Below are 18,224 nucleotides of genomic sequence, written 5' to 3'. Positions count from 1 at the left end.
GATAAGCTGCTGATGCTTTGAGGCGAACTAATAACTTCTACGTTATCAATGAAAATTAACTTTGCGTTTTAATTTCGACATGTGAACAAATGGTTTGCTCCATCATGTGTACATCACATATGATGTGTATTGACGTGCGAGTTTCTTGTCGACTAGAAAATAATAGTACTGTATTTTGTTCGATCAAAGGCATTATTCAATGCTTTCACTAACTTCGTGAACAACTCTGGTCATTGACTGGTGGAGACAAAGCGCCCAAACAGAAGCGTTTGAAGACTTGAGCAAGGCACTCCAACCTTATAAAATTCCCTGGGATCATTTCCTCACTTAACCCATCTGACCTTTTCTTTTCTAAAAAACAAGGGGCGAAGTGCTCAGGAATGCCCATTTCTACGCTTACCAGCCAGCAAGAAACCTATAAAATGTCCAGATCTTAATGTCTGTTGACCCTTTCGATATGCAAAGAAGAAACTTGTCGACCCAACAACTGCCTCTTCTTTTCAAATCCTCTTCCAATTGATGAATCGGTTCCTGAGTCATGCAAGCAATTTTGATCGCTCAGAGAGACGGACGGGTGGCGTGACTTGCTTACCAAACTCTGATTTAGCAGTTCTAAATGTCTTGACTAATCTTTAGGACCTAGCGTATTTGGTTCTGCATATGAAACAACCTTACAATCCTTATCTTTTTACTATTTAGGCTTTGTTTGTATATTATAATCTGCGTTTCATTTTAATTCAATCATGTCCTTGAAGTCTCACTTGAAGACCCAAACGTGACAGTTGAGAGTGAAGGAATGTGTTGCCGAAGTGCGAAAGAAATTAAGCTAAACAGAAGAATCGAAACGACAATGAGGAATAAACTGTTCTTTCAATCGATTAACAATAAAAAATATCCAAAGTCCCCTCAAACGAAACCCTAAAACAAGCTTATATATCTCAAAACCTAACCCTACTAGGATTAATAAGGCTGCGCATGACAACTTGCCAAACAGTGTTTGATTCTGTTCTTTTGTTCCCAGAATCAGTTTGGGAACAGAAATGCGTTTGTTTAATTTTTTGATTCTGGGCACAATTTTGTCAAAAATTGTTCCCGAATCGATTTGAAACGAGAATCAAGAATAAAAAAAAGTAGCTTCTTGATTAGGAACAATTTTGAGAATCAATTTTTTTTCTTCTTCCTTTTCTTGGTTTTTAATTTAGCTTCTAATGTCCGGCCCGAGGACCGCCCTCGCCGGATCTGACGAGAATAAAATATTTTAATAAAAAATATTATTAATAAAAAATATTTTACCGGCCATGGCCAGCGACCAGGCCATGGCCATAAAAAAGAAAAAATATATATTTTTAATAAAAATATTTTAATAAAAAATATTATTAATAAAAAAAATATTTTACCTGCCATGGCCGGTGACCAGGCCATGGCAAAAAAAGAAAAAATATATATTTTTAATAAAAATATTTTAATAAAAAATATTATTAATAAAAAAAATATTTTACCGGCCATGGCCAGCGACCAGGCCATGGCAAAAAAATGTATATTTTTAATAAAAATATTTTAATAAAAAAATATTTTACAGGCCATGGCCGGCGATCAGGCCATGGCCAAAAAAAAGAAAAAAATATATTTTTAATAAAAATATTTTAATAAAAAATATATTTTACCATCCATGATCGGCGACCAGGCCATGGCCAAAAAAAATAAAAATATATATTTTTAATAAAAATATTTTAATAAAAAATATTATTAATAAAAAAAATATTTTACCTGCCATGGCCGGCGACCAGGCCATGGCCCAAAAAAATAAAAATGTATATTTTTAATAAAAAATATTATTAATAAAAAAAATATTTTACCGATCATGGCCGACGACCAGGCCATGGCCAAAAAAAAGAAAAAATACTTTTAATAAAAATATTATTAATAAAAAAAATATTTTACCGGTCATGGCTGGCGAGCAGGCTTTGGCCAAGAAGGAGGAAAAGAAAAAAAGAAAAGAAAAAAAAGAAAGAAATATTAAAATATTTAAAAATATTATTAATAAAAAGAAATTCTGTGGCGTTACCAAACGCATTTACATTCTTTTTCTATTCCGGGGATGGAATTTTGGGCCGTTAACAAACGCCTTAAAATGCTCGGAATCAATTCCGGGCACGAATCAAAAAGAATCATTTCTGAGCAGAATCTGTTCCCGGGCATAGAATCGTTGTCATGCGCAGCCTAAACATCAAAACGCAAAATTACGAAACTGCCCTTTACTAAATTAACCCATAAAAATTACTAAAATAATAGAAAAACCCATCTAAACGACCCCGAATCGCGAAAATCTATCGTTAGTCACGGCCAACGGCCGTTTGTATTGATTAGCACACCGTTTCTCTTCAGCCGACCAAATTTGAGCTCAATCCAAGATCGTTGACTTTGAGCCCGTCGGTTCGTCTAGTCGCATAACGGGTCCGCCGGTCTCCTAGGTGCATCATCCTCCCCTGCTAGAGAAAGATTCGTCCTTGAATCTGCTTCGTCTTCATTGTCGTCAATCTCTTCAGGATCTTCTTCCTCTTCAGCGTAGTAAGGTGACAAATCTGCTACATTAAAAGTTCCAGATACATTATACTTACCCGGCAAATCGATCTTGTAAGCATTGTTTCTAATTTGCTCCAAAACTCTGAAGGGTCCATCAGCTCTAGGTTGAAGCTTGCCAAATCTATCCGCTGGAAATCGTTCTTTCCTAAGATGAATCCAAGCTAGATCACCTTCCTTGAAGATGACTCTTTTCCTGCGTATATCCACGTGCTGCTTATACTTCATGTTCTGCCTGTTGATCTGATTATAGACCTGGGAATGCAGCTCTTTGATATGCTTTGCATGTTCTTCAGCTTCCGAACTAAATTGCTTGAGAACTGGTATCGGCGTGAGATCCAATGAAGTAATTGTATTACGCCCATAAACCACCTCAAAAGGAGTCTTGCCTATAGTTCGATTCTCAAATCTGTTATATGCAAATTCTACCTGAGGCAATGCCAAGTCCCACTGTCGCGAATTATCTCCAATCAAACTTCGCAGCAAATTCCCTAAGCTTCGATTGACAACTTCTGTCTGACCATCAGTCTGAAGATGATGAGAGGAACTAAACTTCAAACTTGTGCCCATGTACCTCCAAAGAGTGCGCCAGAAGTGACTCACAAACTTCACATCACGATATGAGGTTATGTACTTAGGAATTCCATGCATCTTAACAATCTCCTGCAGAAACAATCGAGCAACCTGTGAAGCATCATAGGACTTGCTACACGGGACAAAGTGGGCCATCTTCGAGAACCTATCGACAACCATCAATATTGAATCCTTACTTCGCTGCGTTCTTGGCAAACCCAAGACAAAGTCAAGATTGACATCCTCCCACGGTGCAACTGGAATAGGTAGAGGCATATACAGTCCAGCAGTAGTACTCTTGGTCTTTGCCACATGACATACCCTGCACCTCTCTATAAAACGCGTCACGTCACGCTCTATCCGAGGCCAATAAAAATGTTCACTCAACAAGGCCTTCGTCTTATCCACGCCAAAGTGCCCAGCTAAACCGCCTGCATATCCCTCAATAATAATAGATTCCCTCAAAGAACATTGAGGAACGCATAATCTATTACCTTTAAATAGGTAACCCTCCACGATCTGAAATTGTTGAAAAGGCTCCGTTTTGCTCTTCCTCCAGATATCCCCAAAATGAGGATCATCAACATATAAATCTTTAAAAGTATCAAAGCCTAGAACTTTTACCTGTATTGTAGACAGCAAAGAGTGTTTTCTGCTCAATGCATCTGCCACACTATTTAGCACTCCCGCTTTATGCTTGATGGAAAAACTGAAAACTTGAAGGAACTCCACCCACTTCGCATGCCTTGCGTTCAATTTGTGCTGCCCATTGATGTATTTCAAGGCTTCATGATCAGAAAATAAGATAAACTCTTTTGAAATAAGATAGTGTCTCCAATGCTCTAAACTCCTCACAATACCATAAAATTCTTTATCATAAGTTGAATACTTCATTTTCGCCTCATTCAACTTCTCACTAAAGAATGCTATATGTTTACATTTTTGACTCAGGACACCCCCAATACCAACACCCGAAGCATCACAATGCACCTAAAAAATCTCATTAAAGTCAGGAAGCACGAGAACAGGTGCTTCAGTCACCTTCTTCTTTAATAATTGAAAGGCAGCTTCTGCCTCCTTAGTCCACACAAATTTACTTCCTTTCAGACAATCCGTTAGAGGTGCAATACTAGTACTGAAATCCCAAACAAATCTCCGATAAAAAGACGCAAGCCCATGAAAGCTACGTACCTCATGAATATTTTTCGGAATCTCCCAATTTATAATAGCCTCAATCTTAGCTGGGTCCATCTGAATGCCCTCCTTGGTTACTATATATCCTAAAAAGGTCACACAATCAGTCAGGAAGTGACACTTCTTGGTATTAGCATATAATTTCTGCTCCCTCAATGTCTCGAACACCCTTCTCAAATGCCACAAATGTTGATCAGTCGATGCACTATAAACCAAAATATCATCGAAATATACGACGATAAACTGGCCAATAAAAGGACGAAACACCTTATTCATCAGTCTCATACAGGTGCTCGGCGCGTTAGATAACCCGAAAGGCATCACCATTCACTCATACAGACCATCTCAAGTTTTAAAAGCGATGTTCCATTCATCTCCAGGACGCACCCTAATATGATGATATCCACTCCTCAAGTCTATCTTAAAAAAGATAGTCGCTCCATACAGCTGATCAATTAAATCATCAAATCTCAGGATAGGAAAGCGATATCTGATCGTGGTCTTGTTGACAGCTCTGCTATCCACGCACATTCTCCACGACCCGTCTTTCTTAGGAACCAACAAAGCTGGCACTGCACAAGGGCTCATGCTCTCTCGAATTGCACCATTTTCTAATAGTTCCTGCACTTGCCTCTGCATCTCCTCATGCTCCTTAGGATTCATTCTGTAAGCTACCTTATTAAGAATAACAGCTCCTGGAACAAGATCTATACAATGCTCAATGTCCCTCATGGGTGGCAATCCATGTGGCAATTCCTCTGGTACGACATCAGCAAATTCCTCAAGTATAGGCAGAACTTGAGTTGAAATTTCTAGACTATCAAGATTCTGCTCCATGACTACAACAGCAAAAAGCTCTGGGACATTCACCGCCTCTTCCTGGAACTTTGATTTGGAAAGCAGATTACTTTTCCCTTCTTTTCTCAAATCTGAAGGACCCAGAGTAATGGTCCAACCATCCTTCTTGAAGGTGTATGTATTTTTGAATCCGTCATGCTGTGTTTTCCTGTCAAACTGCCAAGGTCTTCCTAACAGAATATGACAAGCATCCATTGGAACTACGTCACCCCACACTTCATCAGTATATTTCTTCCCAATCGAGAACTGCACTAAACACCTCTTATTCACTTTTACCTCATTCCCCTTCCTAAGCCATGATAGCTTATATGGTTGAGGATGCTCGACAGTTTTCAACCCCAACTTTTCTACCATAGTGGTAGATATCACATTCTCGCAACTTCCCCCGTTAATTATCATACTACACACCTTTCCCCCACTAGTGCACTTAGTATGAAAGATATTATGCCTGAGCCACGATTCATCATCTACCTAAGCAATATTTAAAACCCGACGCACAACTAAAGACTCACAAGAATCGGCATAGACAATGTCCTCCTGATCTGGATCCACATCTTCTTGCTCTCTATCAGATTTATCATAAGTTGGGTTTTCATCAAAAGTTGGATTATCTACAAGTGTCACAAACTATCGGTTCGGACAATCAGCAGCAAAATGCCCGAGTCCTTGACACTTGAAACATTGCTTGCCTGCAGCTCCTCCCCTGCTAGATCCAGCACTACCCTGCTCTCTTTTTGTTGCAGATTTTGAACCAGCGCCCTTAACTGCCGCCGGGGCTGAAGAACTTCCCGCTTTCCCTCGGGACTCTTTATCTGACCACTTGGAATTGCTGCCTGACCAATTAGAACTGCTGCTAGACCACTTGGACTTACTGCTCTTTCTTTTAAACTGCCCCTCCATCTTTAGGGCTAGTCTGCACACATCCTCATATGTCCAATACTGCTGTAATTGGACAACATCAGAGATCTCATATCGCAGCCTTACCAGATATCGAGCAATCGTCTGCTCGTCTTCCTCCGCCACATCACAACGCATCCGCAAGCGGTCAAATTCCTCTGTAAATTCCTCAACTGTTTTATCACATTGCTTGATGTTATGATACTCGATAAACGCCTCTTGCCTATAATGGGTAGGCAAAAAAATTTTTTGCAACAACTTTTTCATCTTCTCCTAGCGATCCACCTTCGGCTTCCCCTCTCTAGCGCGTTGCTTTTTCACGTGTTCCCACCAATTCGAAGCATGTTTTCGCAGCCTAATAGCCACTAACTTCACTTTTTGCCCCTCAGTTAGGTCTTTAAGATCAAAAATCCGTTCTACGTTATGTAACCAATCAATAAACTCATCAAAATGAGCCTTACCATTAAACTCGGGAATCTTGATCTTCATCCCGAAATTTTGAGAAGAGCGCTGATTTCCAGGTCGTACTCCTCGATTCCGCCCCTGGTTCAGAACCCCGAAAGGGTTTACGTTCTCCTCTTCATCATCGAATGGATCCTCAGATTCTGCTTCTTCTTCGGATTGAGCGTCAAGCCCTGCCTCCGCAAGACGTCGCTCCAAATCCTAGATTCGCCTTCTTTGTTCCTGAATTTCTATATCTCGCAGGTCTCTCAGACACGGCTGTTCATCTGCATCAGGAACGACTCTACGCCCCCGGCCTCCACGAGCACGCTGTCTTCGACCACCTCGATTCTGTTCAGCCATTGATTCAGGTAACCTATGCTCTGATACCAATTGTTGCTGAAGCGCGAAAGAAATTAGGCTAAACAGAAGAATCGAAACGATAACGAGGAACAAGCTGTTCTCTCAATCGATTAACAATAAAAAATATCCAAAGTCCCCTCAAACGAAACCCTAAAACAAGCTTATATATCCCCAAACCTAACCCTACTAGGATTAATAAACATCAAAACGCAAAATTACGAAACTGCCCTTTACTAAATTAATCCATAAAAATTACTAAAATAATAGAAAAACCCATCTAAACGATCCCGAATCGCGAAAATCTATCGTTAATCACGGCCAACGGCCGTGAGTATTGATTAGCACATCGTTTCGCTTCAGCCGATCAAATTTGAGCTCAATTCGAGATCGTTGACTTCGAGTCCGTTGGTTCGTCTAGTTGCATAACGGGTCCGCCGGTCCCCTAGGTGCATCAGAATGTATGCACTTTTAGATATTCATGAGATTTATATATTAATATATTCTGGTGCACTGCCCATCCTAGATTTATAACACTGTTTGTTCCCTTTTTTTTAAACTTCAAATAGGGGTTGCAACTGCATTATTTCATGCTATAATGTTCAGTAACAGCTTATAGTTTTTCTCTTCACGTACGCTATATTATCTTCGTAAGATAATAATAAGGATCTTGTTAACGATTGTGGAAGTGTTAAACATAATCTATAAAAATATTTCAATCTTCAAAATAATGCTTACACACTTCATCTAGACAGTCAATGTATTAAAAATTGTTATATTTTCTTAATTGGTTGACGAGTACCACCGAGGTATTCTTTAACGAATTCCAACCATTATTAAGGATAGCAAGCAGACGCTTGGGCAATTCAACATATCTATACATTGTTTCATGGATTTCGTTAAGAAGTATCATAATGTAGTAGTGAAGCAATAAAAAAAAAGGATATATTGCAATTCTCAAAGCACCAATTGTTCTCACGATATGCACAATCAATATTTTGAAATTAGATTATTTCCTAAGCATGTTTAGCAATTGTAACAGTGCACTCATCAACAAAATCCATTTTAAAAACCAGTTTCCTACCACTAGCAATAGTCATTTATTATCTTCAATCTATTAATTATTGCTTATACTGTTAATATAGGTCAACAATTGTAAAGAATGGACCTATCAACTGTTATTACTACTTTTAGTACATACTATATCTATTACCTATTGACATTATTAATGAGGTTTTGTACTGAGAGGACTCTCACAAAAACTAAACCATAATTACTTAAAAAGGGATCGTGAGACCCTTATTAAGTAGCCAATTTGGAAATTATGCGGCTTTTCAATGCACTAACTAATGCTATGTGTAACCAATATTTTGAAAGTTAAATTATTCTAAACTAAGTGTGCTTAACAAGTGCATGCCATGATGACATTAAGTAACTTTATATTATTTACTAAGGAACCTTTTTTGTATGCAAAAGCTGAATATATACGCGCAAGCTAGGCTGGGGAAATAAATTAATAATATTTAGAAGTATTACATGTACTCTTATAGAGAATGTTTGTATAAGTACAAGTTTTTTTTACCATGCATTCGGTCAATACTAGAAAAGTAATTCCCACATATAATGCTATCCAAATGACTTATTATTTCTAGCATTTATAATTTTGATTAATATTATTATTATGTAGGAACTACTACGATGATAACGATGTCATATTTCACAAATAAAATTTCCAAACATACCTACCCATCATTCAGTCACAAGTAAGGGTTTCAAGTAAATTCCAACAATTGTCGAAGCAAACTCAATAAGTATTTTCGAGAGCCACGGTTTCAACCTGTTGGCTAAGACTTTCAAAAAGATATTGTACACAAAATTACACAAACTGATGGGTTGAAATTGATCCAAACTCTCAGGGTTAGGCACTTTTGGAATCAATGAGATATAGGTTTTATTTATTTTCGGATCAAGATTCCCCGTCTCAAAGAAATTTGTTACTGTATGGACCACTCCCGTCTTGATATCCTCCCAATAATGTTGGTAGAATTGACCATTTAGACCGTCCGGACCTGGTGATTTCAAGGCTCCCAATTGAAATACTGCTCTTTGCACTTCTTCCAATGTTACTTCAATATTTAGCTTCTGGTTCATTTCTTCTGTAACAAGAACAGGGCACTTTTGTATAAATTGGATCAAAATTGCGAGTCCCCATATTGCTACGTAACTCTCTGAAATAATCAGCCGTCATCATTTTCAATTCCCCAGGTTCCCGGGTCTAGCTATTTTCTTACTTTTTCAAAGCTGAAATTCTATTTCTTTGTCTCCTTTGTATAGTCGTGGCGTGAAAATACTTTGTGTTCTTGTCACCCCATTTCAACCAATTAATTCTTGAACGCAACCCCCAATATATTTCCTCTTGCCTCCAGCATTGTTCAATTTGGCTAGTTACCTGTTTCACCCTATCTCTTTCTTAAAGTTTTTTTTTTTTGGTAAGGTATCTCTTTCTCAAAGTTTAGACTTTGTGTATTCAACAAATGCCGGAGCTCCCCTTTTAAAGATGTAATTTGCTTTTTATTATTAGGGAACATCCTCTTGCTCCACTTGTCCAACTCCTTTGTCAAAACTTTCAGCTTTCTGGCTAAGCTCAAGTCAACACATGTTGGAGAATTCCAAACCTGTTTTACTATATTGCCACACTCTTCATGTTCTGGCCAGAAAGCCTCAAACTTAAACAGCTTTACTCTCTTCGCTAGTTTTGCTGAAAATGACAATAGAATGGGGCTATGATCCAACCTGATAGGTTGTAGTGCATAACCTTCCGCTTTGGGATACAAAATCTCCATTCCATATTGCAAGTTACCCGATCCAGCCTCTATTTAACATATTCCTCTCCTTCATAGTTATTCGCCCAAGTGAAAGCACATCCCTTGCTCTCTAAGTCCAACAATCGGCAGGCATTTAGAAACTCTCTGAAAGCATTCAATCTGTAATTCTTAGCCCATCTTTTTTCCACCTTCTCCCAGTGATACATAATTTCATTGAAATCACCAAGATAAACCCATGGTAATTGGTTTTGCAAGTTTAGGTTTCGAATTTTCTCCTATAAAACCAACCGTGCCTGAAATGTAGCTGGAGCATGGAGAAAAGTCAACCTGCTCTTCTTTCCTCTCTCAGGATCCTCATAAATGACATCAATAAACTCCTCAGCAGCTGATTCTACCCGTATATTCGTTCCATCTTGCCAAAAAAGAGCTGGCCCCCTTCAATTCCTTTCAGATTCATCACATAACAATGCTAAAACTTCAACATCTTCATTAGTCTTTGGATTACTATCTCCTGGTTTTTAGTCTCCATTAAGAACACCAAGTTGGGCCTTTCCTGAGCCATAGTGGCTCTCAATTCCTGGACTGTCAAGGGTGTGCCAAACCTTGACAGTTCCAGCATATAAGCTTCATATGTCCTCCAATGGTTTGTTAGGGCTAGCCACCAAAGACAATATTTCTGAATCAGTCGCCTCCTGGATTGGATTATCTATGAGTGAATTCTCATTCAACACCTGCAGTATTAACTTGCTGTTCATAAGGAGAGTATCTTCTACCTTGTTTTTTAGTTGTTAAGGTTGTCTTTCTTTGTTTTTCTGCAGTTTTTCCTCAACACCATGTAGTGAAAGGATCTCTGGAGGCAAAATAAGAGCCAGAGTATTGGAAGGTAAATCCTCCATTCTCGATTCAGCTTCAACTTCGGTTATTTTCCTCTTTCCTCTATCCTCTTGTGGGGCTTGTTGCTGAATTTGGGAACTACTTGGTTCATGCAAAACTAGAGTTAATTGTCCAGTATTTGCTGGAGTTTCAGGCACCATCTCATCCATCTCATCCTCCTCAGTGTTCTCTCCATCAAAAAGTCTTCCAAAATGGGCTATAGACATTCGCTTTAGCTTTTAGCCAGGAACCATAAGAGCATAAAATCATTAGTAGAAAAGAAAGCCTCATCATAAGGCACCACCTCAGTTTTTGGCATAATGTCAAATTCTCCTGCACGAATAGCAAAAGTGGGGGAGTTGCTCATACCTAAAATCCACCCAATGCTCCTTTTTCCGAAAGCTATAAGTCATCCCAGATAGTAAAGGAGCAGATAGCTTCAAAGTTACCCTTGCTTTTCCTATTACAATGGACACAAAGCCTCTAGTTTCAATTTTAACATCTGAGACAATTCCAGCGAATTCAGTCATTGTTCTAATTGCGTCTTCTGTCCATCCTTCTATAGGCAACCCATGAATTTGCATCCAAAAGTCACACGAGTCAAATGCAATGCAATGAGGAGGTGTACTCGGCTCCCAAGGCTTAAGGACCTGGAGATGACTCGAAAAAGACCATGGGCTAGACTTTGATGGTGACCAAAGTGCCTTTGTGGGAGGGAGACAAATTCACGATAATATTATAATAGTGCAGGAGGTCCTTCACCAATTGAGAATACGTAATCGTAAGAAGAGATTCCAAGATGTTTCGAAACTTGATATGAAGAAGGCATATGACAGGGTGGAATGTGATTTCTTAGAGGCATGTATGCTGAAGATGGGGTTCAGCGAGATTTGGGTTAATAGGATAATGACTTGTGTTCGGACTGTTTCATTCAGTGTGAAATTCAACGAAGAGCCTTTACCTTTCTTCTAGCCCACAAGAGGACTTCGACAAGGTGACCCTCTCTCCCCTTATCTATTTATCCTGATGGCTAACACAATGTCGTGTCTTATTAAATTAGTAGTAGAGGAGGGAACTATCACTGGAATAAGATTAAACAGCCATTGTCCAGTACTCTCACACCTGTTATTTGCGGATGATTCCATTTTCTTCTTGGACGGTAAGATAAATGAGTGTTAGAATCCGGCTTTAATTCTGAATCAGTACTGTTATGCTACCGCGCTAGCCATTAATTTGAACAAATCAAGCATATCTTTCAGTAAGGGATGTCCACAAAATTTGAGAAGGAATATGGCGAATGAATTGAGAGTCCCTGAAGTTGAAAAGACAAGGAAGTACCTGGGAATACCATCAGAATGGGGCCTTCTAAAAAGCAAATGTTTGTGTGGATTTTAGCCTGAGTCAACATGAAATTAGAGGGGTGGAAGGAAAACTTGATCTCAAAAGCTGGCAAAGAAATCCTACTCAAAACGGTGGTTCAGGCATTGCCTCAATATGCCATGTCTATTTTTAAAATCTCAATATCCATTTGCCAAGCTATTAAAAATAAAAAAAAGGCGAATAGCTTCATTTTGGTGGAAAAATAGTGAATCCAAAACAGGGCTACACCAGAGAAAATGGGAATTGCTGAAACAATGAAAATACTCTAGAGGAATAGGATTTAGAGATCTTACATCATTCAATAGAACTATGCTTGGTAAACAAGCATGGAGACTTTCATAGAATACACCTTCTTTATGGTGTAAGATTCTAAAAGGGTTCTACTTCCCTCACGGCTCATTTTGGAATGTTGAAAAAGGGTCCCGACCGTCTTGGGGTTGGCAAAGCATACTAATGGGCAAAGAAGCTATTTCACCTTCAGTGATATGGTCAGTGGGTAATGGAGAGAGTATTAACATAAGAGAAGACTAATGGCTTAAGAGAGGAGTTATTGGCGGACCAGCGAATTGTGGCAAACCCACACGAGTTTTTTAACTGATTCTTAAAGAGGAAGATAAATGGGATGAACAATCTCTCCGTAGACAATTCGATGAACAAATTGTTAGCGAAATTCTAGCGACTCCTTTGAAAACCTAAAACACACGACAAGTTGGTGTGGACAGGTACCGAAAATGGTCATTTCACTGTTAAGTGTGCTTATAACAAGGATTGACAATTAGTGTCGCAGAATACAGGAGACCGTTCATCAACATCGTTTCAGCCACCCCGGGAGTTGTGGAACAGAATTTGGCATATGAAACCCCGGTGTCGTCTGCAATACACGCCGAAACCCTAGGGTTGTTAGCAGCTCTCTCTCTCCTCGAAGTGAAAAGTGACGTAGAGATTGTACTAGAGTATGACCGTTTGACTTTAGTTAACGCAATGAATAGTTCAGAGCGTAGAGTTTGGAAAGTGGATGCACTTATCTTAGAAGTCAAGCAGGTCATGGGGCCGGTTCAAGAACGTTACTTTAGCCTACTGTACTAGAGAGTCCAATAGAGCAGCTAACTGGATTAGTAAGGCCTAGCGATTAAATGTTCTACCTTCTAATTGGGTAGCCCAACCCCACCCCCCCCCCGCTCCAACCCCCCAACCCCCCAACCCCCAACCCCTTTGGGATTTACTCTGTTTTGATGCCTCGGTATTGGGCCATGGAAGTTGAGAATTTCCGATTCAATAAAAGTTTGTTTCGACCAAAAAAAAAACACTCAATAAGTACAACAGGGGAAACATTACCCAATCATTCATAAATCTATTGTACGGATGCTAATTCAATTCTAACTTTTCAATTTTGCCAATTTAGTCATAAATTTTTTTACGAAATTCTAATGTAGTCCTTCCAGTCTATATTTGCTGGAAATCGCTGACGTCGTGGTCAAGTAATTGTCGATTGTCCTACGTGGCACATTGTCACATCAGCTCTCGATGAAAATTGATTGGAAGGACTACATTGGGGATTTGGGCTGAGGTTCGGGACAAAAATTGGCAAAATTGGAAAGTTGGACCGAATTAATATTCATGACTGATCGGACTATTTCCCCTAACAACAGGAGAGAACACAAAGGAAGAAGACACGCTCAAGTTATGCCAAAACTCTGCCAAATTGCATTTCCACTTTCGAATCAATGTCCTTTACTTTCAGCTTCAGTTTTAAGGTCAAATTTGTTATTCGTAATGTTCATTAGGAATATCAGTGCTGTGTTTGTTACCCTTTGAGCGTAAATGTGTCCGTAACTTTCGAGTTATTTTAATTCTGATGAAGCCAATGTCCGGTTTCTAGTGTTTTTCCTTCAAATTGTTTAAAATTCGATGTGCGTAACTTTAATCTCAGCATCATTGTTTCAATTTCTTTTAAGTTTTGCTTGTCTCGCTCTAGGTCAGTCTTAATTCTGGTGTTTTCCTTGAACTATCGTTTAATTTCCAAATTTCTGCACTTTGCTTTTTTAACACTCTTATCTCCTCACTATTTAGATCGAAATGAATCCTTTTTAATCACATTTTGCTCACAGGAGCTAGCACGCCTTTTTTTTTTTCGACTCAAATTCATCTCCATTCAATCCAAAAAACCTGTTTTGTGGAAATTTGATCACTTTGAATCGCGGCTTGAACCCGAGAACAAACCTTTTAGTCTGTTTTCTCCGTACCCTTTTTGTCAAATTAGCCTAGATCGATTTGGATTTAATATACACCAAACTCAAGTTCAGTTCTTGACAATCTATACGATATATCATTATGACTGTAGATTACTAATTTACCTTTTCATTCCCCATTCTACAGTTCCACATCACATTCTTGATTTGATATTATTCTTAGATTATCTGAGCCCTTTGGCAATCCTCCATTTAGTCAACTGATGGTCAAACGACCATGTTTGTGTCTCCAACAAGTGTCAAATTTCAATTGTACCGATGAAAGGGAAAGTGCATACGGTCCAACATTCATCGTCGCCTTAAGCTCGACTCTTTTACCAACCACCTCTTCAACAATAAGCATCGCTGATGAAGATCATAAGTTTCGGCGACTGTGAATAAAAATATTAGAGAAGCTTTACTTCTAAGAAAAGGTTACAAAATAATTTATTAGAAGTAATTAGCGATTATTCACCTAAACACAACTGATGATCACGTTAGAGGGGATTATCTAATTGATTTCACTGTCTAAATGGATAGTTAATGTTCCTGCACATATGACGGTGTGCGGGGTTCGGACCTTTTCTTCACCATCGGTATTTTTGTCCCATGCAACAAAACGAGAGACGGTCGTCCGACCAATTAAAGTAAATTAACATTTGACTTTTAAACTTCTGGATTCTCGACTTAAATTAGGTTTCTAGGTTAGTTTCTTGCATTGGAAAGAGTAAGGATTCGAGACGTAATAAGATCTAAAGCCTTCATGGACTATAAGTAGTCTCGATTTAACCATTCAATATAGGTGAACTACACCATAGTTTCTTCAAGTAATCCAGCTATAGAAAACCGGCTTCGACCGGTCCTATGGAAAATTACAAAGCTAAATGCACACTTCTTCCAGGAAACGATTCCAGGCGAAGAAAAGTTTATTCTTGAATAGATTTGGAATGATGCTTGTGCATGAACAAAACGCAAAAGGATAATTAAGGTGCTGCGTATCTATCAAAATCAACCTTGCCTATATTGGCAAAGTCCCGACCGATGCGCTTATTTCGCGGTAAATCCGACAGATGCCGCTTTCGGCACATGGACGGGGAACTCATGAATCTCGTCCATCCATGGGTTCTTCTCCTCCGCTGGGTTGATGGTCCTCAGTGCCCACCAAACTGCGCTATTGCACTTGAATCCGGACCCTAAAGCGATCTGCCATATCCTATCGCCTTTCCTAATCCTTCCTTTGGCCTCCGAATAGGCCAATTCATACCACAATGAGCTACTTGACGTGTTCCCGAATCGGTATAGAGTCATTCGTGATGGCTCCGTGTGCCAATTGGTGAGCTCGAGGTTCTTCTCTATCTTGTCGAGAACCGCTCGGCCTCCAGCGTGGATGCAAAAATGCTCAAAGGCCAGCTTGAAGTCGGGAATGTACGGCCTAATCTTCATCTTAAACACCTTCCTCGTGACCAAGGTCGTGAAGAGTAAGAGCTGCTCTGACAACGGGAGCACTAACGGGCCGAGGGTCGTGATGTTGGTCTTCAGAGCTTCCCCGGCAACCGCCGTCAAGTCCTTGGAGAGCGACAATCCGATTGTGTTCTTCTCATCCTCTCGCTGGAATGCGCAGCCATAGCTCTTGTCATCCGCGCCTTTGTGGGTGCGCACGGTGTGGATGAGCTGATACTTGGAGTGGCGGCGGTCAGAGGACCGGTTGGAGAGGAGGACTGCTGCGCCGCCCAGCCGGAAGAGGCAGTTCGAGACAAGCATCGACCGGTCATTCCTGAAGTACCAGTTGAGAGTGATGTTCTCAATGCTCACCACTAGGGCATAAGAGTTAGATTGTACCTAGCGATTGATTTACAAGAGAAGCAATAAGATTAGGCCTAGGTTTCATTTTCATGAGACCAAAATTAAATTTTCCTAGAAAGAAAACCTAGAAACTTTTGTACCTCGTAGATAGAACAGATAGTAAATTGAGCAAGTACAAATCTTCAACTCCGTTGTCATATATCGAATTCACAAATGCGAAAAGTCCTATTTTAACTCGAGCTATATTCTGTGGCACAACGAATCTTGGGTGGACTAATCAGTGGGTCATTTTGTTAGACGTCATCTAGGTTTCGAGGGTTCCGAGTTCAAACCGCTCACTAACTCCCACTTCCCAACCAACCAAAGCGTAAAACTAGGGAAAGAAAATACCTGAAGTTTTACTGTCTGCACAACCTAAATAAAGTTGGTATTTTTTTTTTAATGATTCTAATTTTTTATGAAATGGTTTTAAATTATATGACACGCTATCAACATAAAATGGCCCGCTATTCACTAGCGAACCCGATAAAATTCCTATTACCCAACTTATATTTAGCATTTCGTTCGTCGATGAAAGTTTTCATTCCTTGTTTGCTTGGATAACACTTCGGGTGTTGTTCATAAAAAGTTCCTATTATCAGACCTATACTTTGAAGAATAGAAAAAGAGAGAGGAAAAAAGAAACCAAACCTGTAATAACTGCTTAGCAAGTTCGATAGAAATCACTCCAGCGCTGCAACCCATCCCACCAAGATTGTAGCTCCTCACATTCCCTCTGAGCTTGTAGCGGTTCACGATCATCGACGACAGCGATGGCGTCGGGTTGAACATGCTACAGTTCACGACGAGGATCCCTATGTCCTTGGCCCTGACCCCAGTCTTGGCCAGCAGCTGGTCAACTGCCCCGAACATGACGGCCTCAGCCTCCGCCCGTGCTTCTGCCATGCACGGGTTCGGTGGGACCTGGAGCACGGCATCGGGCAAGTAAGTCTGCTGCCCGAGGCCAGACCGCTCGAGGATCCGCTGCTGGAAAGTGAGGTTCTCCTTGGTGAAGGCGTTCGTGAGCTCCGACCGCTCCATGAAGGTCTCGTGGGTGCAAATCTGGGCCGGGTCGGGCTTGTAGCAGGCGAAGTCGACGAGGTAGACTTTTCTGGGTCGGGTCATGACGTAGAAAGTGACCAGAAACACCATGAGGGTCGAGCAGAGCACGACGCTGACGAGATTGAACCTGAGTTGGTCCCAGAGCTGGGCCAGGTCTCGAGTCGTAAGGGTCGAGAGGTGGGCCGAGGAGATGCCAAGGAGTGGCACGAGGAGTAAATACATGGCGTTGGAGATGAGGTAGTGGTAGCCGAGCTTCACGTACTTGAGCCTCACTGACAAGAGGAAGTTTGGGAGGTTGTGGTTCGATGGTTTGTCCGAGTCTCGGTTTCGAGGTTCGACTGAGACGGGAACTATTTGATCTGGGTGTCGGCTGATCTGTTCTTGTTGATCGGCCATTTCTGCGGAAAAGACAAGATTTTTGCAGCTTCAGAGGTTTCTTTTGTGTCTTCTTCAGAGGGGTTTCCTGAAGAATAACAAAGGACGAGGACTTGGTGTTTCAAAAGCAAACGGAGGGAAATGGCAGATAGAGAGAGAGAGAGAGAGAGAGAGGTTGAGGAGAGAGTCTTAGCAATGCATGGGGAAGATTGGGGAGTGTTTGGGCTGGTATTTAAAGAGAGTGCGTGGGGAGCGTAGAGGAGGTACCGTACGCGTATTGCTGAGATTGATTTTGGTCAAACACCTGTTGAGAGATGAGAAGTTATACCGTGTAATTTGGTACATGTGTCCAGCTAGTTTGTGGCAACTGTTACATGACGAGGGCCTCACGTTGATTATGTGGAAACTATACCATTTGAGATTGGCCCAATTCCCTAAAAAACCCTCAACTTTAGCCTTTGTCCCGATTATATCCCAAACTTTTTTTTGTCTCATAAAAAACTCCAAACTTTTACTTTTGTCCCAAATTTACCCCGTTAACTTTTCATCCAATTTTTTAATATTAATTTTTATTTTTTCGAATTTTTTTATTTTTTATTTTTCCTTTCCTTTTGTTTTTTTGTTTCACCTTCAACCTCTGGCCGGTCGCCGGTCCGGCGACCGGCCAGAGGCGGTGGCCGAGGCGAGGTCGGCCCCGCCGGCCGGCGAGGATAGTCGGGCGAGGGCTCGGCCCGTC

The 18,224-nt window shown here is 40.4% G+C and overlaps 1 protein-coding gene across 1 annotated transcript; it reads right to left on the bottom strand.

The window, feature by feature from the left end:
- Nucleotides 1-14,955: 14,955 nt before the first annotated feature.
- Nucleotides 14,956-17,656, bottom strand: LOC115690638 (3-ketoacyl-CoA synthase 11-like). The gene is made up of 2 exons (XM_030617053.2): nucleotides 16,703-17,656; nucleotides 14,956-16,048 (listed from the first exon to the last, which is right to left on the bottom strand). Exons 1-2 carry the CDS (start codon nucleotides 17,507-17,509, stop codon nucleotides 15,257-15,259), a joined length of 1,599 nt encoding a protein of 532 aa, XP_030472913.1. The 5' UTR covers nucleotides 17,510-17,656; the 3' UTR covers nucleotides 14,956-15,256.
- Nucleotides 17,657-18,224: the final 568 nt, after the last annotated feature.

The sequence above is a fragment of the Syzygium oleosum genome, unplaced genomic scaffold (genome assembly GCF_021117445.2).
Source record: "Syzygium oleosum isolate NSW1041296 unplaced genomic scaffold, Sole_v2.1 Sole_v2.01, whole genome shotgun sequence".
NCBI lineage: Eukaryota > Viridiplantae > Streptophyta > Magnoliopsida > Myrtales > Myrtaceae > Syzygium > Syzygium oleosum.
Note: the sequence above shows the minus strand (reverse complement) of the source record. Positions and strands in the feature narration are given on the sequence as shown.